This window comes from Cervus canadensis, chromosome 11 (genome assembly GCF_019320065.1).
Source record: "Cervus canadensis isolate Bull #8, Minnesota chromosome 11, ASM1932006v1, whole genome shotgun sequence".
NCBI classification, from domain to species: domain Eukaryota; kingdom Metazoa; phylum Chordata; class Mammalia; order Artiodactyla; family Cervidae; genus Cervus; species Cervus canadensis.
This window is the reverse complement of record NC_057396.1, coordinates 58092195-58115820: the sequence shown is the minus strand read 5'-3', so window position 1 is coordinate 58115820 and position 23626 is coordinate 58092195. Positions and strand designations below refer to the sequence as shown.

At 35.9% G+C, this 23626-nt stretch overlaps 1 protein-coding gene across 1 annotated transcript in view; it reads left to right on the top strand.

Annotated features, from left to right (window-relative positions):
• The window catches only part of CCDC73 (coiled-coil domain containing 73), a 151001-nt gene that overhangs the window by 50653 nt on the left and 76722 nt on the right, over nucleotides 1-23626 (top strand). Inside the window, exons 4-7 of the mRNA XM_043481470.1 lie at nucleotides 3502-3573; nucleotides 17145-17216; nucleotides 19084-19119; nucleotides 19950-20024. Coding sequence (XP_043337405.1) covers nucleotides 3502-3573; nucleotides 17145-17216; nucleotides 19084-19119; nucleotides 19950-20024 — 255 coding nt within the window. The remainder of the gene's footprint in view (nucleotides 1-3501; nucleotides 3574-17144; nucleotides 17217-19083; nucleotides 19120-19949; nucleotides 20025-23626) is intronic.

Sequence of the window (23626 nt, the reverse complement as noted above, 5' to 3'; positions counted from 1 at the left end):
ATAAATCTAGATAACATATTAAAAAGCAGAGACATCACTTTGCCGACAAAGGTCCGTATAGCTAAAGCTATGGTTTTTCCAGTAGTCATGTATGGATGTGAGAGTTTGACCATAAAGAAGGCAAGAATTGATGCTTTCAAACTTTGGTGCTGGAGAAGACTCTTGAGAGTTACTTGGACAGCCAGGAGATCAAACCAGTCAGTCCTAAAGGAAATCCTCTGAATATTCATTGGACTAAAACTCCAATACCACCTGATGGGAAGAGCTGACTCATTGGAAAAGACCCTGATGCTGGGAAAGATTGAGGGCAGGAGAAGGGAGCGACAAAGGATAAGATGGTTGGATATTGAGTCACTGACTCAATAGGTGTGAGTTTGAGCAAACTCTGGGAGATAGTGAAGGACAGGGAAGCCTGGCATGATGCAGTATATGGGGTTGCAAAGAATTGGACACGACTTAGTGACTGAATAACAACAATATCTATAAACTCGAATATAGGGACCTGTAGATCTGTTTTTGTTGCCTCTTTTTTTCCTTCATTTTTGGGTCATTTGACTTTTTGGTGGGGTGCAGCCAAAAAACCAAAACAAAACAATGATTTGCTAAGGAAATTAGTAGGAAGGAAACTGGGTAATTAATGGTTTAATCCTTGCCGGGATATTCCCATGGACAGAGGAGCCTGGTGGGCTACAGTCCATGGGGTCAAAAAAGTCATATACAACTGACCAACTGAACATGCATGCAACATGGTAAATAACATTAAGCAGCATTCAGTTCCCTATAAAATTAGTTGTGCTGTCATAACCCTTTTGCAATTATAATGATTTATAGACTCTGTATCTTGAACTACATGGAAAACTGGAAAAATGAGTGTTATCCACATTGCTGAAAGATAACATTATAATATACTCCTGCTATGTTAGGATTTTGATATAACTTCTTGCTTTTTATTAAAAATTATTATTTACATTTTATTTGAACTTTTCACTTTTATTCATTCTTCAGGCAATTTTCAAAAATCATTAATAAAAATTCTTATTAAATTGTCAATGAGAAAAAATATGATAAATTTGGTAAGGCAATCCCATATGTAACTTCAATAAAATATCCAAGAATATAGAACCTTAAAAAAGGTTTTAAAAACTAAACCTTAAAGTGTTTATCTTTTATTAGCTGCCTTAGGACTACAAGGATTTTATTGTTTTTACAAAAACAATAAAAGAGGAGTAATTTGCTGGTTTATTTACTCTTTATAACCTTTAGAAAGTGACATGCTTTTTTTAAAGTACTTGCTTCAGGCTGTAGTTTTACACGATGGACTGTGTGTTGGTCAGGCCTCTTCAATTCTTGACCCTGAACAGATTTAGGGACATAGTATATATAGCATGCTCTTGTCTAAGTAGCCAAAACTGAAACTGGGTACTTTTATTCTCCTTTTCAAACTCATAATCCACCTCCTACGAAATGGCCCAATTCAGTTTTTCTTATTGTCTAATACAATATTAATCACTCTTTCAGAGGGTTTCTTGGTTTGATTAAGTACAGAGTATCAAAAATAAATATTTCTAATATGCATGGCATAGCCTAAATGTTCACACTTAAAGAAAAGCTGTTTCCTAAGAAAGAAATTTCTTTTTAATTTATGGTTACTGAGCTGTTGAAGATTTTGTTTATCTCCTTAGTTGAGGTTTGGTAGTTTGTTGTTTTGGAATAATTGGTCTGTCTCTGTAAGTTGTCACATTTATGAGCATAAACTTATTTGTAGCATTGCCTTAACTTTTTAATGGCTATAGAACTTCTGTACATGGTTTCTTTTAGCATTCTGCAGATATTTAAAATTATTGATTTAAAGTCTGTCTAGGTCCATTGTCTGCATTTGCTCAGGAACAGTTACTATTAAATTGTTTGTTTGTTTTTTTCCTGTGTATTAATCACTCTTCTGTTTACCTGGATGCCTTGTAATTTTTTGTTGAGAAATGGAGATGGGCATTTTGAGTATGTAACAACTCTGGAAATAAGATTCCTCCTTCTCTACAGGTTGCTGCTTGTTTTTGTCATTGTTTGTTTACTGACTTTTCTGAAATAATTTTAAGTCTTCAGTTTTTGTCATGTGTGTCATGTTCTTAGCTTAGTGATCATCTAGTGCTTTGTCTGACAGAGATAGCCTAAAATACCTGGAAGCAAAACAAACAAGAAAACCTCTCAGTCTTTGCTGAAGAGCTGTGTGTGAGTGTGTGTGTGTGTGTGTGTGTGTGACGAGTGTGTGTGTGGTGACAGTCCTTTAACACTCAACCAGTCCCCTTGCAAGTCTACCTGTCAAAGTTTCCAATAGAAGCTTCAGATTTCTCTAGTGATACTTGTGTTTATTGTGTGGACAAATTCAAGAGTATTACAATATTTTAAACAAAATCAGAGTTTTTCTAAATAATTGTTTCCTGGTTGACTATAGACTTCCTCCCTTGATTTTGGGTCTGTTTGTGCTGCTTCCCAGAGCGGGTCTGTCTTTACAGCTCTTCCAGCTATATCTCACTGTTTCTAACTTGACCCTAATGAGTTGGGTGGTGGTGTCAGGTAGGGAATAGGAGCATTTTCTGATGTTTCTATTAAGCCCTCAGTCTTTGGTGAACCTGATTTTCAAGGTGAAGCCTTCACTAGAATTCTGATCCCTCTTCAGTATTTAATGGTAGGCCTCGCATGTATTCCTTCCCCTGCCCTAGTGATAGAACTGTTATTTTATTTTTCTAGCCTTCTCTCAGCTTCAGTGGGTTTCCACAACTGCTCTTATGCTACAGTTTTTATTGCCTTTCCCGCCGTAGATGAGGGTTTTGTTCTTTCGAGGAGATAAGAAAGATAGTCTTGTCTAAGTGAGTTTTTAGTGTTGTCAGCTGATCCTTTTCCTAGCTACAGAGGTTTTCCACTAGTGTCCTTAGATGTGCTTTTGATTGTCCTTTCCCCTGCAGATTAAGTTTTTGGTCTGTAGGAGATTTAGGGAAGATGGCTTGTGACTGCTCTTCTCCTCTCCAACCAGTACCACAGGGGGAAAGTTTTCTCAGATTCTTTCCTTCCTTCTCTGTAAGCACCTGGTGGGTTTCACGGAAGAAAAACCTGTCAGAAAGCATTAACCTCCTTACTTCTCGAGCCATCAGGAGATTCATCGTCTTACACCAGCCCATGCTCTGCCTTTAGAAATGTATTAAGGACTTGTAGCTGAGTTTTCTTATCAGTACTCAGTGGCTTATGTCCCAGGTAAGCAAATGCCATGGTTCTTTTCTCCCTGCAGTCACCTGTCTCAATCCGGATTTTGGATTACTTGGTTGATACGGGACCTCAGTTCTCTGATGGATTTAACTATTTAACTTGCAAAATTTCTAACTTTTTTTTTCTTGTCGTAATAGTGGGAGTATGTCATTTTTTTATCTCTTTAGATCTCTTTCTCTTTAGAATCAAAACTGGAAATTTTCAAGTCCTCATTTACTAGCATTTTTCTTCTTTTTGACTTAGGAAGCAGAAACTCAGTATGAAGAGCAAATTGGTAAAATTATGATGGAGACACAAGAACTTAAATGGCAAAAGGTGAGTATTTCCTCCTCTGATTATCATTTTATTTAAAAATGTATTTTAATCCTTACTTACAAAGCTAATTTTTAAGTTTCCAAAGTATAATATTTGGAGAATTGTGCATCATTTTGGAGAGTGTCCAGAAAATTACAACTAAAACTGTTAATAACATTTGGGCTTCCAGAAAACAGAATAACCATTTTTTTTCCCCAGGCTTTCTAATAAGAAAATAGCAAAGGATAACTCTGGAAACTATTGTGAATTATTTCATCTCTGAAAAACATATTGTGTATTATAGAAGAGTCAAAGTATTTTTTAAGAAATGAAACCTCAGAATAGTACCATATTTTCCTAGGCTATTATTACATATTATAACCAAATATTAAAAAAAATCTGATTATCTTACCCATATAGAAGCATTTTTAATAGTGCTTCTCTTGCCTTTCCAGCAAAGTACTTTTAATAGCTAAAAACTAAAAGCTTATTCGAGATGGTCCTTCTTCTCAGTGTTAGGCAGTTTTGAAACAGGAACCTGGAGACAACATGTCAGAATCAGAATTCACATAGTACAGAGGATGTGTCTACGATAGGAATTTTGAGGCCAGACAGATCGACAAGGTTGTGTAGAAATGGGAGTAAAACCAGAGTTGGGTTACATGAGGGACAGGTCTGAAATAAAGAAACCTGTCTGTGGAGAGGAAAACACAGGTAAATTCCAAATACAATTTAAACTTCCAAGCATATTTCAGAACATAAAGTCATACCTTGTTTTGAATAGAGAGCATCAATAGTCGAAAGTTATCGGAATCCTTAAGTTAATCAGTAAGTTTAATATAGTCCAGTTTAAAATACCACTTGTGTATTTGGGATACTTACGCTGATTCTAAGGTTTATGTGGAAATAAACTTGAAAAAAGTGGCTGGGAAAGTTTTGAAAAGAAAGAGGATGAAAGAGCCACACTAGAATCTTAAACATATTTTAAAGCTGCAGTGATTGAAATAGCTTGGTAGTACACATGAACATATAGAATATAACAGAGTCCAGAAATAGATCCAAATACATGAAATAATTAGTGAATGGTAATACCAGACCACCTGATCTGCCTCCTGAGAAATCTGTATGCAGGTCAGGAAACAACAGTTACAGCTGAACATGGAACAACAGACTGGTTCCAGATCGGGAAAGGAGTACGTCAAGGCTATATATTGTCACCCTGCTTATTTAACTTATATGCAGAGTACATCATGAGAAATGCTGTACTGGATGAAGCACAAGCTGGAATCAAGATTGCCAGGAGAAATATCAATAACCTCAGATATGCAGATGACACCACCCGTATAGCATAAAGCAAAGAAGAACTAAAGAGCCTCTTGATGAAAGTGAAAGAGGAGAGTGAAAAAGTTGGCTTAAAATGCAACATTCAGAAAACTAAGATCATGGCATCCGGTCCCATCATTTCATGGCAAATAGATGGGGAAACAATGGGAACAGTGACAGACTTTATTTTCTTCAGCTCCAAAATCACTGCAGATGGTGACTGCAGCCATGAAATTAAAAGACGTTTGCTCCTTGGAAGAAAAGTTATGACCAACCTAGACAGCATATTAAGAAGCAGAGATATTACTTTGCTGACAAAGGTCCATCTAGTCAAGGCTATGATTTTTCCAGTAGTCATGTATGGATATGAGAGTTGGACTATAAAGAAAGCTGAGCACCAAAGAACTGATGCTTTTCAACGGTGGTGTTGGAGAAGAGTCTTGAGAGTCCCTTGGACTGCAAGGAAATCCAACCAGTCCATCCTAAAGGAAATCAGTCCTGAATATTCATTGGAAGGACTGATGTTGAAGCTGAAACTCCAGTACTTTGGCCACCTGATGCGAAGAACTGACTCATTTGAAAAGACCCTGATGCTGGGAAAGATTGAAGTCAGGAGGAGAAGGGGACGACAGAGGATGAGATGGTTAGTTGGCATCACTGACTCAATGGACATGAGTTTAAGTAAGCTCTGGGAGTTGGTGATGGACAGGGAGGCCTGGAATGCTGCAGTCCATGGGGTCTCAAAGAGTTGGACACAACTGAGCTGAACTGAACTGAAAGGTGGCTTTTCAAATCTGTGGGGAAAAGTAGATTTTTTAAGAAATGCTATTAGAACTGGGTACCATATGAAGCAAAATAAAACCAGATTTCTTCCTTATTTTATGAACTTGTAGAAAAGTAGAAGTTTCATATATTCTTATTGCCAATGTAAATTAAGAGTGTCTTATTGAATTTCCCAAAATACATAGGTCCCATTACTTTTTATATAACCCAATTTTAACTTGTCCCTTTTGAGATACTGCTAAGACTCTGCCTAGATCTGATATACAGAGTGCCTGATGAACTATGGATGGAGGTTCATGATATTGTCCAGGAGACAGGGATCAAGACCACCCCCAAGAAAAAGAAATGCAAAAAAGCAAAATGGCTGTCTGAGGAGGCCTTACAAATAACTGTGAAAAGAGAAGTGAAAAGCAAAGGAGAAAAGGAAACATATACCCATCTGAATGCAGAGTTCCAAAGAATAGCAAGGAGAGATAAGAAAGCCTTCCTCAGCGGTCAGTGCAAATAAATAGAGGAAAACAATAGAATGGGAAAGACTAGAGCTCTCTTCAAGAAAATCAGAGGTACCAAGGGAACATTTCATGCAAAGATGAGCTCAATAAAGGACAGAAATGGTATGGAACTACCAGAAGCAGAAGATATTAAGAAGAGGTGGCAAGAATACACAGAAGAACTGTACAAAAAAGATCTTCACCACCCAGATAATCACGATGGTGTGATCACTGTCCTAGAGCCAGACATCCTGGAATGTGAAATCAAGTGGACCTTAGGAAGCATGACTATGAACAAAGCTAGTGGAGGTGATGGAATTCCAGTTGAGCTATTTCAAATCCTAAAAGATGCTGCTGTGAAAGTGCTGCATTCAATATGCCAGCAAATTTGGAAAACTCAGCAGTGGCCACAGGACTGGAAAAGGTCAGTTTTCATTCCAATCCCCAAAAATGCTTAAACTACCACACAATTGCACTCATCTCACACACTAGTAAAGTAATGCTCAACATTCTCCAAGCCAGGCTTCAGCAATACATGAACCATGAACTTCCAGATGTTCAAGCTGGATTTAGAAAAGGCAAGAGGAACCAGAGATCAAATTGCCAACATCTGTTGGATCATCGAAAAAGCAAGAGTTCCAGAAAAACATCTTCTGCTTTATTGACTGTGCCAAAGCCTTTGACTGTGTGGATCACAATAAACTGTGGAACATTCTGAAAGGGATGGGAATACCAGACCACCTGACCTGCCTCTTGAGAAACCTGTATGCAGGTCAGGAAGCAATAGTTAGAACTGGACATAGAACAGCAGACTGGTTCCAAATAGGAAGAGGAGTACGTCAAGGCTATATATTGTCACCCTGCTTATTTAACTTATATGCAGAGTATATCATGAGAAATGCTGGGTTGGATGAAGCACAATTGAAATCAAGATTGCAGGCAGAAATATCAATAACCTCAGATATGCAGATGACACCACCCTTATGACAGAAAGTGAAGAAGAACTAAAGAGCCTCTTGATGAAAGTGAAAGAGGAGAGTGAAAAAGTTGGCTTAAAGCTCAACATTCAGAAAACTAAGATCATGGCATCTGGTCCTATCACTTCATGGCAAATAGATGGGGAAACAGTGGTTGACTTTGTTTTTTATGGGCTCCAAAATCACTGCAGATGGTGATTGCAGCCATGAAATTAAAAGACGCTTACTCCTTGGCAGAAAAGTTATGACCAACCTCGACAGCATATTAAAAAGCAGAGACATTACTTTGCCAACAAAGGTCTGTCTAGTCAAGGCTATGGTTTTTTCAGTAGTTGCGTATGGATGTGAGAGTTGGACTATAAACAAAGCTGAGCGCTGAAGAATTGATGCTTTTGAGCTGTGGAGTTGGAGAAGACTCTTGAGAGTCCCTTGGACTGCAAGGAGATCCAACCAGTCCATCCTAAAGGAGATCAGTCCTGGTTGTTCATTGGAAGGACTGATGTTGAAGCTGAAACTACAATAATTTAGCCACCTGATGCGAAGAGCTGACTCATTTGAAAAGACCCCGATGCTGGGAAAGATTGAGGGCAGGAGGAGAAGGTGACGACAGAGGATGAGATCGTTGGATGGCATCACTGACTCAATGGACATGAGTTTGAGTAAATTCTGGGAGTTGGTGATGGACAGGGAGGTCTGGCATGCTACAATCTATGGGGTCACAAAGAGTCGGACACGACTGAGCGACTGAACTGAACTGAAGACTCTGTCAAGGTAGTGTCCTCAGTTACTGCAGTGAATTCTAATAAACATGGTTTTGCTTTATTAACAGGTTACTTGGGTGTTTTAGTTGAGTTCATATTTGTATATGGTGTTAGATAAGGGTTTAGCTTCATTCTTTTGCATGTGTGTATCCAGTTTTTCTAGAACCTTTGGTTGGAAAGACTGTTCTTTCCCCATTGAATGATCTTGGCACCCTTGTCAAAAATATTTGACTATGTGAGAAGGCTTATTTCTGGGCTCTTTATTTTGTTCCGTTGGTCCATGTGTCTGTCTTTATGCCAGTACTACACTGTTTTGATTCCTAGAGCTTTCCCATAAGTTTTGAAATCAGGACATGTGAATCCCCGAGCTTTTTTCTTCTTTTTCAAGATTATTTGACTGTTTGGGGTTCCTTGAGTTTCCATTTGAATTTTAGGATGAGTTTTTCTATTCCTGGAAAAATATAATTGGAATTCTGATAGAGATTACATTGAATCTATGGAAAACTTTGGATAGTATTGACATCTTACTAACATGAAGCTTTCCAATCCCAGCACAAAGGATGTGTTTACATTTTTTATGTTTTATTTAATTTAATTTCTTTTGGCACTGTTTTGTAGTTTTCATTATACAGGTCTTTTATCTCCTTGGTGGAGTTAATTTCTATGTATTTTATTCTTGTTAGTGCTACTGTAAATGTAACTGTTTTCTTAATTTCATTTTTGGGTTGTTCATTGTATTGAACATGCAACTGATTTTGGTGTGACTGTATCTTACTACTTTGCTAAATTCATTTATTCAATTTTTTGGTGGCGTCTTTAGGGTTTTGTACATATAAGACCTGCAGACAGATAATTCTACATTTTCTTTTCCAAACTGGATTTCTTTTTCTTGCCTCATTGCTTTGACTAAGGCTTCCAATACTGTGTTGAGTAGAAGCTGTAAAAGTGGGCATCCTTGCTTTCTTCCTAACCTTAGAGGAAGAGCTTTCAGTCCTTTACCATTGAGTATTATGTTCATGTGGGGTTTTCAAATATGGCTTTTTTTATGTTGAGGTAGTTTCCTTCTTTTCCTAGTTTTTTGAGTTTTTTTTTTTAAATCATGAAAGGGTATTGAATTTTGTGATTTCCTTTTTATTTCATAAGTTGAGATGATTGTGTGCTTTCCTCCCCCTTCATTGTGTTAATGTGGTTTATTGCATTGATTGACTTTTTGTCTGTTGGACTCTTCTCTTATCCCAAGGATAAATCCTACTTGATCATGGTGTATGATCCTTTTAATATACTTTTGAATTCAGTTGGCTAGTGTTTTTGTTTTTGTTTTGTTTTTTTGAGAAATGTTGCATCACTGTTCTTTAGGGGTATTGGTCTATAGTATTCTTTTTCTGATATGTTTTTTCATCTGGCTTTGGTATCAAGGTATTATTGGCTTAAAAGCATGAGTTAGGAAGTGTTCGTTCCTTTTCAACTCTTTGGAAAAGTTTGAGGAGGGTTGCTGTTAATTCTTCTTTAAATGTTTGATCAGGCTCAGGGCTTTTCTGTGTTGGGAGTTTTTTGTATTACAGATTCAATCTCCTTAATAGTTATAAGCTAAAGCTAAAGTGAAGTCACTTAGTCGTGTCTGACTCTTTGCGACCCCATGGACTGTAGCCTCCCAGGCTCCTCCGTCCATGGGGTTTTCTAGGCAAGAATACTGGAGTGGGTTGCCATTTCCTTCTCCAGGAGATCTTCCTTACCCAGGGGTTGAACCCACAACTCCCGCATGGTAGGCAGACACTTTGCTGTCTGTAAGTGTCAGGGAAGTCCTAATAGTTATAGGTCAATTAAATTTTTCTGCTTCTTTGTTATTTGGTAGGTTTTGCATTTCTAGGAATTCTCCATTTCATCTCGGTTACCCAATTTGTTGGCATATAATTGTTCATAGTACTCTTTTTTTTGTTGTTGTTCATAGTACTCTTATTGGTTCAGTTCAGTTCAGTCGCTCAGTCATGTCCGACTCTTTGTGACCCTATGAACCACAACCCGCAGGCCTCCCTTCCATCACCAACTCCCACAGTTTACCCAAACTCATGTGCATTGAGTCGATGATGCCGTCCAACCATCTCATCCTCTGTTGTCCCCTTCTCCTTCTGCCTTCAATCATTCCCAGCATCAGGGTCTTTTCAAATGAGTCAGTTCTTCGCATCAGGTGGCCAAAGTATTGGAGTTTCAGCTTCAACATCAGTCCTCCCAGTGAATACCCAGGACTGATCTCCTTTAGGATGGACTGGTTGGATCTCCTTGCAGTCCAAAGTACTCTTATAATACTTATTATTTCTTCAGAATCAGTAGTAATGTCCCCACTTGCATTTTTTAAATTTGAGCACTTTCAAACTTTGAGCCTTTTCTTTTTTTCTTAGTCCATCTGTCCTGTGTTTAGTCCCTCAGTCATGCCTGACTCTTACTGAGGCCCTCCAGGCTCCTCTGTCCATGGGGATTCACCAGGCAAGAATACTGGAGTAAGTTGCCATGCCCTCCTCCAGGAGATCTTCCCATTCCAGGGATCAAACCCAGGTCTGCCTCATGCAGGCAGATTCTTTACCGTATAGTCACCGGGGAAGCCTAGTCCATCTCGGTAAAGGTTTGTCAGTTTTGTTAACTTTTCAAAGAACTAAATTTTAATTTCACTGATTTTCTCTATTTTTCTTTTCTGAAATTTTAAAATTTATTTTTGGCTGTGTTGGGTCTTTGTTTCTGCGTGGGCTTTTGTCAAGTTGTGGAGAGCAGGGGCTACCCTCTCGTTGTGGTGCACAGAGTCTCACTGCAGTGGATTCTGTTGTTGTGGAGTGTGGGCTCTAGGGTGCGTGGGCTTCAGTAGTTGCAGCTCACAGACTCTAGAGCACAGGGTTAGTAGCTGTGGTGCATGGGGTTAGTTCCTCCACGGCCTGTGGAATTTTTCCAGATTAGGGATTAAACCCATGCCTCGAACCTGTGTCTCCCACACTGGCAGGCTGTTTTTTACCACTGAGCCACCAGGGAAGCCCTCGCTATTGTTTTTCTATTCTCTATTTTATTTATCTCTGCTCTGATCTTCATTATATTCTTTCTCTGGCTAACTTTGGGTTTAGTTTGTTCTTCTGTTTATCAAGTGTAAAGTTAGGTTGTTGATTTGAGATCTTTCTCATTTTTAATGTAAGCATTTATAGTTATAAATGTCCCCATTAGCATGTTTTTTGCTGCATCCCATCAGTTTTGGTATGTTGTATTTGTTTTCATTTGTCCTTCTTTATTTTCTAATTTTCCTTGTGATTTCTTTAATCACAGTTCTTTAAGAATTTGTTGTTTAATTTCCACAAATACATGGGTTTTCTAGTTTTCCTCCTGTTACTTATTTCTAACTTCTTCCCACTGTGATCAGAAAGGATACTTTGAATGCAATCAAAATCTATTGCAGCTTAATTGCCTAGCATATGGTCTGTCCTGGAAAAATGTCCAATGTGCACTTGAGAAGAATGTATATTTTGTTTTGGGGTAGAATGTTCTATTTAATCTATTAGATCTAAGTTGTTTACTGTGTTATTCCAGTCTCCTCTATTTCCTTGGTTATCTTCTGTCTGGTTATTCTGTTTTTGAGAATGAGGTGTTGAAGTCTTCAACTGTTATTGTAGAACTATTTTATCACCTCAATTCTGTCCATTTTTGCTTCATATATTTTGATGGTCTGTCATTTGGTTCATAAATGTTTATGATTGTTATCTTTTTCTTTATTGAGTGTTTTATGAATATATAATGTCTTTCTATGTCTATTGTAACTTTTTAAAATTTAAAGTCCACTTTTTTGTTTGTTTGTTTGTTTGGTTGGTTATTTTGATGGTATCTTTTTCCACTTTTTAATTTTAACATATTTGTGTCTTTAGATCTAAAGTTAGTCTCTTGTAGATAGCATAAAGTTGGATCACATTTTCTATGCATTCTTCCAGTGTTTGTCTTTTGATGAGAGACTTTAAATGTAATTACTGATAAGGATAAGCAAAATTCTATCATTTTGCTATCTGTTTTACATGTATCTGATAGATTTTTGTCCCTCATTTCCTGATTACCATCATCTTTTGTGTTTAGTTGATTTTTTATGGTGAGATGTTTGAATTCCTTTCTCATTTCCTTTTGTGTATATTCTCTAGCTATTTCTTTTTTGGTTACCATAGGGATTACAGTTAGCATCTATTATTATAGCACTCTAATTTGAATGTGTATCAGGTTAATGTCAATAACATATTAAATACTCTATTCCTTTATAGTTCTATCGACACCCCTTTCAGTTGTTGATATTACAAAATTATATCTTTATATATTGTGTGCTCAAGAGAATAAACTAGTAGTTTTAAATATGTATTAATCTCTGAATTTTTTTGTAATAATAGCAACTTCATAGATTTTTAACAATATTTATTTATTTATTTGGCTGCACTGGATCTTAGTTGCGACGCATAAGATCTTTGTTGCCACATATGGGATCTTCATTACAGCTTACAGGATCTTTAGTTGCAGCAGGCAGGATCTAGTTCCCTGACTAGAGATTGAACCCAGGCCCCTTGCGTTGGGAGCATGGACCACTGGACCACCAGGGAATTCCTTAGTCTCTGAATTGCATAGAAAACAAATGTGGAGTTACAAATGAAAGTTACAGTAATACTAGCTTTTAGTCTAACAATTTTTTAAGTATTAGTTTCTTAAATCACGTAGAAACAAACAAACAAAAAAATTGTTAGAGTAATACAAGCTTTTATAAATTTCTCATTTATTTACCTTTATTGAGATTTTATTTCTTCATATGGAAATAAAGACTTTTTTTTCTACATATGGAAATAAAGATTTTTATTTCTTCATATGGACTCTTTTGTGTCCTTTCATTTCAACCTTTTATCATTTCTTGCAGGGCAGGTCTAATGGTAATGAATTCTCTCAGCTTTTATCTGCATTTTAGATAATGAGGAAAGGCAATTTACATGAGATGGTGATAAGACTATGCAGTATATTTCCTGAGTCCTTGGAGTATAATACTTTGCTCATTTATCCAAAGTAAGAAAATGTCCAAGGTTGGGGTATCAGTAGCCAGTTTCATGTGGTAAGCTGTAACAGATGTGTGTGGTGAAAGCCAGTGAGTGTAGGAGAGTGTGGACTTAATGGTCTTGAGCGTTAGACATAACCTTCTTGGGTCACGGCAGTTCAAGAATGTCAGATTTAAGGTGCCATTAACTTTCTACTTTCCCTCAAGATTGGAAATGATTGGGACAATGAAATATCCAAATAAATGACAAGACTTTGCAAGATTCCCTAATCACAGGTCTAGTAGAAAGTGCCTCTGTTACTGGAAATACTCATATTGGGAGCACAAAATCAAATAATTTTTCCCCACTATCATAATTATAGCTCTCTCTCAAGAAAAATTTCAATCCATCCAGAAAAGTAGTAAGCAATGATCAGAACACATTCAGAATCCTTTGCAAGTGTTGATTTTAGGAAATCCATTTGGACACGTTCAGTGGGGGGTCCTGAAGCTTGGGTTTAGAAGGATAACAATTTTACTAGGATTGTGAGGGAGACATAAGATTTACACCAGAGACGTCCTCAAAAATCTTATTAAAATTACCCCACCAATGCTAATGTTCCCGATGGGTAATTTCTTGTAAATGTTTGCAGAGTTCCATTGAGGTTCTCTGGTGCCACCAAGTGTCTGTCCGGAAAGTGTCAGGGATTCTCTTGTATTTTACAACCATGTATTCTTTTCAGACTCTGGAGCCAGTTGTGGGCATTCCAGAATAGCATTGTTTGTTGTTGCTGCTGTTTTTATCTCCAGGAAAATTTAGCTTTTTAGAGTATCTTTGGGTCAGGAGCTAACTGAGGGCTGCCTGTGTGTCATAAAGATAAACTGGGATATTTCCTTTAGGCTTTATTATCCTGTATAGTGTGGTTTCATGATAGCCACTTCTTTAGGAAGCATTAGAGTACTTAATAACTGTTGTTCATTTTAATTGGTAATCCTACTGAGGTTAGAAACTCTCATTGTTTTTACGGTATTACAAAATCATGGAATACTCCAGATACTATTTCAGATAACCTTGATATTATTGATAGTTTTATGTTAACTCTGTTATCTCTTGACACTTGGCAAACTCTGCTGAGTGGGTAAGTACTGTCATCTGGGCTGGTTTTACCTCTGGTAGAGTCTTGTTTTAGGGGTCAGTTGAGACTCTTACAGTATATCTTACCTGATGGTTCCCATTTCAGTTTCAGAAAATGATATATCAACACATAAGACCTGGGTTCAGTCCCTGGGTTGGGAAGATCCCCTGGAGGAAGGCATGGCAACCCACTCCAGTATTCTTGCCTGGAGAATCCCCATGAACAGAGAAGCCTGGCAGACTACAGTCTATGGGGTCGCAGAGTCAGACATGACTGAATGACTAAGCATGCAATATTAAACCCAGATTTTCTAGGAGTTTTTAATAAATCCATTTGAGGCATAGTGATTGTTTGAACAGAGGCTAGATCTCGTGAAATTCCTCTTCTTTGGGTAGTTAGAAAAAGGGTAGCAATCTTTAAAGGATAGCACTGAGTTGAAATTTATGAGGGAGAAAGTAATAAAAAATTTATAGGAAGTAAGCCTGCTTGCTGAGAAATGTGTTTTTAGTGAGTGTCCAGGCTTGTTCAGCATATAGAACTATCAAATTTAAACAAGGTCCTTAAACAAGTCAGTAGAAGCTTCTGCTAGTTTGGCTGCTGCTAATACTATCCTTAAGTAAGGAGTAGGATTTTGCCAGTGGGTAAAGGGGAAGATTGTAGTAAGCAGTTGGGCCCTGCCGATACTTGTAGTTTTCTGTTAGAGTATTAAGGACTTATCTGAATTTGCTCAGATACAAATAGAGAGAAAGCTTTATGACAATTTGGAGGGCTCTAACTGCAGGTGTGTGTGGGGGGGGGCTGTTGAAAAGTTATTTTTAAATGACAATATTCTTGTTTTTGTTTAAGTTCCTAAGGGAAAAGTTCCTTTATTGAGGACTTAAATGATCCAATATCTGTAGTAGTCAGTGAAATCTAGACAACTTCCTAATATTCTCTTAGTAAGCAGTCTTAGAAATTACTGAATGGCTCATAATTTGTCAGGAATGATAGATTTACCCCTCTTGGGGTAAATTATACCCTAAATAATGTACTTTATTCTTACAAAATACTAAAGTGTTTTTTTTTTTAATTTTCATGTCCTTTATGAGCTTAAACAGTAAATAGATGAATGGAGTTAGTCTTAGAGCTCTTTTTATCTTTAGATCGTAGCAAAAACTTGCCTACATATTGAATAAGTGTAGAGTTACAGGGAGATTTAAGGTCCTAAATTCCTCAATAAACCCCTGAAGCATAACTGTTTAGGTAAATTGCTGACTCTTCCAGGACAAAACAAACAGGTGAAACTATCTTGATCTAAGGGTACACAACAGAAAGCAGAACACACAAATATATAGTAGTAAAATATATAGATTCAGGAGGCCCTGAAGGTAAAATAGTATTTGGGCTCAGTGCTATCATGAGTTGGGGAAGTGGTTATTTATTTATGGTCTTAAGGTCTTGAACAAATGTTCACCCTTTGGGTTCTTGAATGGTGAACAGTAGTGTTTTAACACCAATATGGGTATGATTGGGCTTCTTAGGTGGCTCAGTGATAAAGAATTTGCCTGCCTAACAGTAGATGCAGGTTCAATCCCTGGGTCAAAAAGATCCTGGAGAAGGAAATAGCAATCCACTCCAGTATTCTTGCTTGAGAAATCACATAGACAGAGGAGCTTTTTGGGCTGTAGTCCAAGGGGTCACAGTCAGGCATGACTTAGCAACTGAGCATGCACATGGAAATCTCCTATTTCTAGATTTACAGCTGTTCACAAAAAGTGGGGAGAAAGCTGGAGTTCACACCTACTTCATAATCTTCTCCTCCCTGACATTTCCTATAAATTCATTCTTTCCTTGTTGCAGCAGTAGATTAGAGTCTAATAAACTGGGCAGTAGCCTCTGAAAAATTTTGTCCAATATCTACAGGTTTTCTAGATGCCTGATTTTGGGGTAATTCCCTCGTGGTCCAGTGGTTAGGACTTGATGCTTTCACTGCTGGGGCCCAGGTTGAATCCCTGGTCAGGGAACTAGGATCCTCCAAGCCACATGGTTTGGCCAAAAAAAATTTTTAATGTCTGGTTTCCTATGCAGTTTGGGATTTCTTAAGTCATTCTTTGGATCTTCTTACTTTGCCTTTTCTATTTTTTGCAGCTGAACCAATTGATACAGACCTTGGAAATGGCATATTATTTTTTAAAATTAGTTATGAGAATTAAAATATTTTAAAGGAATTGCTAGCTTCAGAAAAAATAAAAGTTGTATGAGAGTAGAAATGTAATTATGATATACCATGTGGCTTAGCACTGAATAAAAATTGCATAGTTACAAAAGTATAAATACTATTAATATTTGTCACATTTTTTATATAACTCTGTTGGAAGAATAGAGGGAGGACATGTAGGATTATGGTTGTACAAGAAAGCCAAATTCCAAACTATCATAATAGATCAGTAGATCATTAAAAAAATTTTTTTTAATTGATAAATCAATGTATATGTAGGACTATGGAATAAAATAAAAGAAACATTTGAAAGTGGTTGTCAGTTTTAGATCTAATTTTTTAAATTATAAGAATTATTTGATAAAGGTAGAAGAAAAATTCATCTTGAATCTAAAGGACAAGACACAACTTCAACTAAAAAAAGGTGGAGAGTAAAGAAATAGAATTGTGTATATAAATTTTTTTTTTACATGCCCTATGGTACTTCTGATTTTGTAAAAAATTATTTCAGTGAGTTTAAAGAATCATAGGTTACCATATAAACACTTGTGCTTAGGTAATAAAATTGTTTTTTTTTTTAAACTCTTAAAACTAGTCTACTTGTGTATTGGACTGTTAATCTTAATAATTTTGATGATATTTTCTTGAAGAAAACTTTATAGTGAGCTATATTCAGAGTTTAAAATTTTAAAAAGCAATATGTTTTATCATGAAGCAACTGGAAGCAAAATTATTGTATGCTGAGTTCATGACAGTTAAAAAATCATAAAATTGTCATAAGTTGCATCTTAAGAGCCTAAAACAATATGTACAATGAAGATGTTTTATTTGTGAATCCAATACAAATTTAAAACTGAGTTGCTGTAATTTATGTTTTAACTTTTCATAATTTTTAAAATAGGAAACTCTTCAGAATCAAAAGGAAACATTAGCAAAGCAACACCAAGAAGCCATGGCAGTTCTTAAAAAGCAGGTAATTTCTCAAGGATAGAAAAACACTACAGTTTTAAATATTGCACTTTTCCCACTTCTCATGAATATTATGACATGTTGTTCTTCATAGTCACTGAAGACAGAAAGTGTGTTATTGGAAGCAGGAGATGAACAAGGTTATTTTGAATCACAACTGATAATACTGTAATGTAGTAGGATGACTTAATTAAGGAGAAAGTTATTTTCTTGGAAAGGTGTTTTCATTTGTCCTAAATAAACTATGTAAGTGAATGTGTATTCTTGCTCTTTCTTTGCCTTCTCCCCTCTTTCTTTAATCAGCATATCCAGTAGCTTACATTTTCACCTTATTCCTTTACCCAAGCAAGAATTATAACACTGGTGAAAAGCTGAGATGCAAGTAGGGAGATATAAAGGATGAGGAGATATGATTATCATTCACCTCTATAAATTTCAAGTATCAGCAAATAAAGGAAAAATCAGTAGAAAAATAGAAAAAATAAAGGAAAAATATTTTAAAGAAATGAAAAACAACCCCTTCCATTATTTTGAATTCTAAATTGTATAGCTCTTCTTTTCTGTCTCAAATTTCTCTTCAGTACCTAGTTATAAAATATAAGTGTAAGAAATGTGCCTAAGGAAAATATACTCGAAAGTGCTTTTCCTATAGCCATGCCAACATCACCATTTTTTCTTCCTTTTTCCTTCCCTCTTTTTGTTTTTATCGCCATACAAGTGTGTGTGTTTAGAAAGAAATGCATAAAAAGAAATAAACCTATATAACGTAAATTACTAGTGGGTTAAGGTTATGGATAATTTACACTGTGGCTTGGACTTGTTTGAGCAGATGGTAAACTTCTTCCTTGTAGTCTGAAATTAGCTTTACGTAAGTTATGGGAGTTTTAATTGAAGGGTAAGGAAGCAGAAACCAACTCTACAGCATAGTATTCCTTAGGGGAGAACAAGTCTAAGTCTGTCACCACAAGGGACTCTGGGCAAGAAAGAAATCTAGGTATCAGAGGTTAGAGGAGAAAGTGCTATTGCATTCTTTTATTTTTTCTTTTTCCTTTAAAAAATATTTGTTTCTTCTTTTTTTTTTTAAAGAAGAGATTTTTGAATGTAGGTGAGGAATATGGAAAATGAGATGGAGAAATGCCAAAGAAGTTTTATTTCTTAACAACTTTGCCTAGTATCCTTGTGTTGCTTGGAATATTTAATTAGTTTTCTTTGGCAAGTTCACTTTAGTTTTCCTGTTTTAAAATGTCATTATTAGACTGACACATGCATTTTTTAAAAATTTCAGAAAATACTGTCAGTGCAAATATAAACTATATCAATTTCATAAAGTGTGCTTTTAGAAAATGTTATATGTTATTGTTTATGAGTAGATGTAACATACTGAAACATGTAAGAAACTGGGGGGGGAAAACGTTCAAGGATGATTGATACTCTGATCATAAGATTAAATTGTTCATTTACTTTGGTGACTGCCTTTTCCCCCCATTTTATATTTTTATTATTTATTTTCTCAGTGTAAAAACATAATCACATTATACTAAATTCAAACAATATAGACATTTCTGTAGTCTCACTGGGCTTCCCAGGTGGCACTAGTGGTGAAGAACCTGCTCCTGATGCAGGAGACATAAGAGACACAGGTCCAATTCTTAGGTCAGGAATATCCCCTGGAGGAGGGCATGGCAACCCACTCCAGTATTCTTGCCTGGATAATCCCGTGGACAGAGGAGCCTGGCAGGCTGCAGACCATAGGGTCGCAAAGAGTTGGATACCACTGAAGCGACTTAGCACACACATAGTCTCATTGACCAGTGTAAATCACTGGTAACATTTCATTTACCTGTATTTTGATTTTTAAAATTCTTTTTCAGTTGCAAATGAAGGTGTGTGCCTTGGAAGAAGAAAAGGTATTTATTAATTTTTTAATAATTTGAAAGATAGTTAAATGCTTTTAATGATCAATTGTTCACTATAATGGAAAGATGCATCGGTAATAAACAATGGAGACTATTAATTTCCTAAAATCTTAGAAACAGGAAGGATTTAAGGGAATCCTGTTACTTCAGCTCTTACCATTTTACAATTAAGAGTATTGAGGCCTAGTAAGATGTAAATGACTTGCTGAAGCTCCCATTTTGAAGTGGTAAAGTTGAAACTAGAACCTAGATTTCTTCAGCCTTTAAATTAATGCTCTTTCCACTATACTGCAGTGTTTCTATTAAGTATAATATGTTTTTAATGCCTTTTAAATGAAATTACATTCTTTAAAACACAGTAAAATAGTTAATACATGTTTTTACTATATCAAAAGATATGCCATTTATAATATTAAAATTTATAGCTATTTTTAGCAAAAGAACTTTCTTAAAAATTTTTATAATATCCCTATATTTATAAAACAAATGTAATTGTGTCTTATTAATTAGAATATATTTATTCTAGCTATATGAATTAAATAATTATGTAGTGTCCATAAGTTCTCAGGAATGCTCTACTGATAAAATGATTTATTGTTATGATGAGGTTTTCCATTTCATGATATTTGTAATCTTGTATAGACCTTATTGTAATTTTGTGATATTTTGTAATCACTAGAAATACAGGTTATAGTACAGTTACAAGTTTAAAGTCTGTGAAGTATTTAGTTTTAAGTAGAGATGTTGATTCTTGAACTCTTGTTTTCTCTGTTAATGTCACTTACATTGGAAATTAGTGAAATATAGTTTTTTGCTTAAAGGGAAAATTTCAACTTGCTACAGAAATAAAGGAAAAAGAAATAGAAGGATTGAAGGAAACATTAAAGACATTACAGGTAAAGTAATTTAGTATTGCTTGCTAAGTAATTTGGCATTTTAGCATTGTATCAGTAAAACACCATTAAACATGTGATCTAGCAAAGTGAAACTGACAAAAATTCATGTCATATATTATATAACTTAGTGCTTTTTTTCTGAGAACCTTTGATTTCAAATTAGTAGAATTTTTGCTTTACTTTTTGTTTTAAAAGGAAATATTAAAATAGCTTTTATTATTTTTAACAGTATTATAATTAGATATATGTTATTTTTAACACTTTATAGACAAAAAACATGTTAGGCCTATATATTATAGCTGATTTATCTGTGGTCCTTAAAAATTAACATAAATAGCCTTTATTTAGTTATTATTATTTGCTAAGTACAAAACTATGCTTATTTTGTACAGATACAAAGGTAAAGAAATAGCCCTTGCCTGTAAGTTGTTCAGTCTCATAGAGAATACAGAGGTATACAACAAATGATGGTTAATTCAATACATACTTATTAAGGTCTGCTATGTGCTAAATTCTTCTGTAAGCACTGGGAATACAGCAGTGAATAAAAGGGACTTTTATCCTCTGTCCTTGTGGAGTTTACATTCTAAACTAAATAAAAAGTTAAGTAGAGATTTTTGGGGGAAAAGATATTCATATGATTTCAGAGTACCACTTACAGATAATTATAAAGAGCAAAGTATATTTTCACGATGGAAGGATTCTGATGGTTACTGCCTTAATCAAATAATTCATACTGTACTATGCATTTGTTTAAGCAGTTGACAAGCTTTCTTCCTTTAGTCTGATTACAGTAAGGGCAAGCACTCCTTTTCTTCATATCTTCACCAACACTTCTTATCTCTTGTCTTTTTGATCACAGCCATTCTATTAGGTGTGAGTTAATAACCTCATTATGAGTTTGATTTGCATTTCCCTGATTATTGTGATGATGAGCATGTTTTCATATTCCTGTTGGTCATTTGTATGTCTTCCTTTGAGAAAATGTCTGTTTAGTTCCTCAACTCATTTTTTAATTGGGTTATTTGGGGGTTTCTGGTACTGAGTACGTATGGATGAGTTCCTTCTGTGTTTTGGATGTGTGTGTGTGTGCGTGCTCAATCACTCAGTCGTGTCTGACTCTTTGTGGTCCCATGGACTGTACCCTGCCAGGCTCCTCTGTCCATGGAATTTTTCAGACGGGAATACTGGAGCAGCTTGCCGTTTCCTACTCCAGGGGATCTTCCTGACTCAGGGATTGAACCCACATATCTTGTGTCTCCCGCGGTGGCAGGTGGATTCTTTACCACTGTGCCACCTGGGCAGCACCTATATTTTGGATATTAATCCCTAATCAGATGCATAGTTTGCAAATGTTCCTCCCATTGTGTAGGTTGCCTTTTCACTCCGTTGATTATTTCCTTTGCTGTGCAGAAGCTTTTTAGTTTCATGCAGTCCCACTTTTCTATTTTTGTTTTTGTTGCCTGGTCTTTTGGTATCATATCTAAAAAAATCATTGCTTAGACTAAGAGAAGCTCATTTCCTGTATCTCCTTTTAGTAGTTTTGTGGCTTCAGTATTTAAGTCTTTAATCTGTTTTGTGTTGATTTTTGTTTATGGTATGAAATCTTCTGCATTGAGATATGGGTGCAATTTCCTTGTTCTGTATGTGGATATCCAGTTTTTCCAACACCATTTATTGAAGACTGTCATTTCTCCATTACGTGTTCTTGGTGTTCTTGTTAAAGATCAGTTGGCTACAGACATGTGGATTTATTTCTGGGCTTTCTGGTCTGTTCCATTGGTTGATATGTCTCTTGTTGGTTTTTGTTTTGTTTTGTTTCTTGTCAGTACCGTGGTGCTTTGATTACTATAGCTTTGAAATATATTTTGGGATCAGGAAGTATGACATCTTCAGTTTTATTCATCTTGCTTAAGATTGCTTTTGCCATTTAGGGTCTTTGATGGTTCTACATAAATTTTAGGATTTTTTTTTTTTCTATTTCTGTAGAGATTGGCGATGTGATTTTGATAAGGATTGCACTGAATCTGTAGACCACTTTGAGTAATATAGACATTTAGGCAATATTAATTTTTCCATCCATGAACACAAGATTCCTTTGCATTTATATTTGTTGTTGTTCATTTGCTGTCATGTCCGACTCTTTGCGACCCCATGGACTGCAGCATTCCAGGCTTCCCTGTCTTTCACTGTCTCCTGGAGTTTGCTCAAACTCATGCCCATTGAGTTGATGATGCCATTCAACCATCAAATTTATATATGTCTTTTAAATTTCTTTTTATCAGTGTTTTATAGTATTCAGTGTACAAGCTTTACCACTTTGCTTAAATCTGTTCCTAAACATTTTATTCATTTTGTTGCTATTGCGATTTTCTTAATTTTCTTTTCAAATAGTTTGTTTTTTGCTTATAGAAATGTGGCTGATTTTTGTATGTTGATTTTGTATCCTCAGTTTTACTGAATTCATTTATTAGTTCTAACAGGTTTTGTTGAGCTTTTAAGGTTTTCTGTATGTATGATTATGTTAACCTCAAATACCAATAATCTTACTTCTTCCTTTGTGTTTTGGATGCATTTCATTTTTTTTTTTCTTTTTTCATTGCTCTGGCTAGGACTTCTAGTACTCTGTTGAATGGAAGTGGTGAGACTAGGCACTCATGCCTTATACAGGATTGATTATGATGACCACTGTGGGTTTTTTATGTATGACCTTTATTGTGCTGAGGTAATTTTCTTATATGGCCTTCCCTGGTGGCTCAATGGTAAAGAATACGCCTGCCAATGCAGGAGACATGGGTTCAGTCCCTGGGTCAGGAAGATCCCCTGGAGAAGGAAATGACAACTCACTCCAGTATTCTTGCCTAGGAAATCCCAAGGACAGAGGAGCCTGGCGGGCTGCAGCCTATGGGGTTGCAAAGAGTCCGACACGACTTAGCAGCTGAGCACACACACAAGTTTCTTACATACCTATTTTGTTGAGAGTTTTTTAACTTGAATGGGTGTTGAATTTCGTCAAATGCTTTTTCTGTGTCTATTAAGATGAATGTGTGGTTTTTTCTTTTCATTTTGTCAGTGTGGTGTATCACGTTGGTTGATTTGCATATGGTTGACCATCCTTTTACCCCAGGAATTGAAGTGCTTTTGATAATGGTGTATGGTCCTTTTAATATGCTCTTGAATTTGATTTTCTAGAATTTTATTAAAGATTTTTGCATCTTTGTTCATCAGGGCTGCTGGCTTATAGTTTTCTAAGAGTGTCTTTGGTTTTGCTGTCAGAATGATGCTGGCTTCATAAAATGAGTTTGGAAGTGTTCCCTGCTCTGTATTTTGGAAGAATATAAGAAGGATTTCTGTTAAATCTTCTTGGAATGTTTGGTAGAATTCTTCCACAAAGCCATCTAGTCCTGGGGTTTTCTTTGTTGGGAGGTTTTAAATTACTGATTCAGTGTCCTCATTTGCTATCAGTATGTTCAAACTTTTTAGTTCATTCAAATTCAGTTTTGGTAGGTTGTGTTTTTCTAGGAATTTATCAACTTCTTCTAATGGGAGAATTTATTGGCATATAATTGTTTTTAATAGTCTCTTATGATACTTTTTATTTC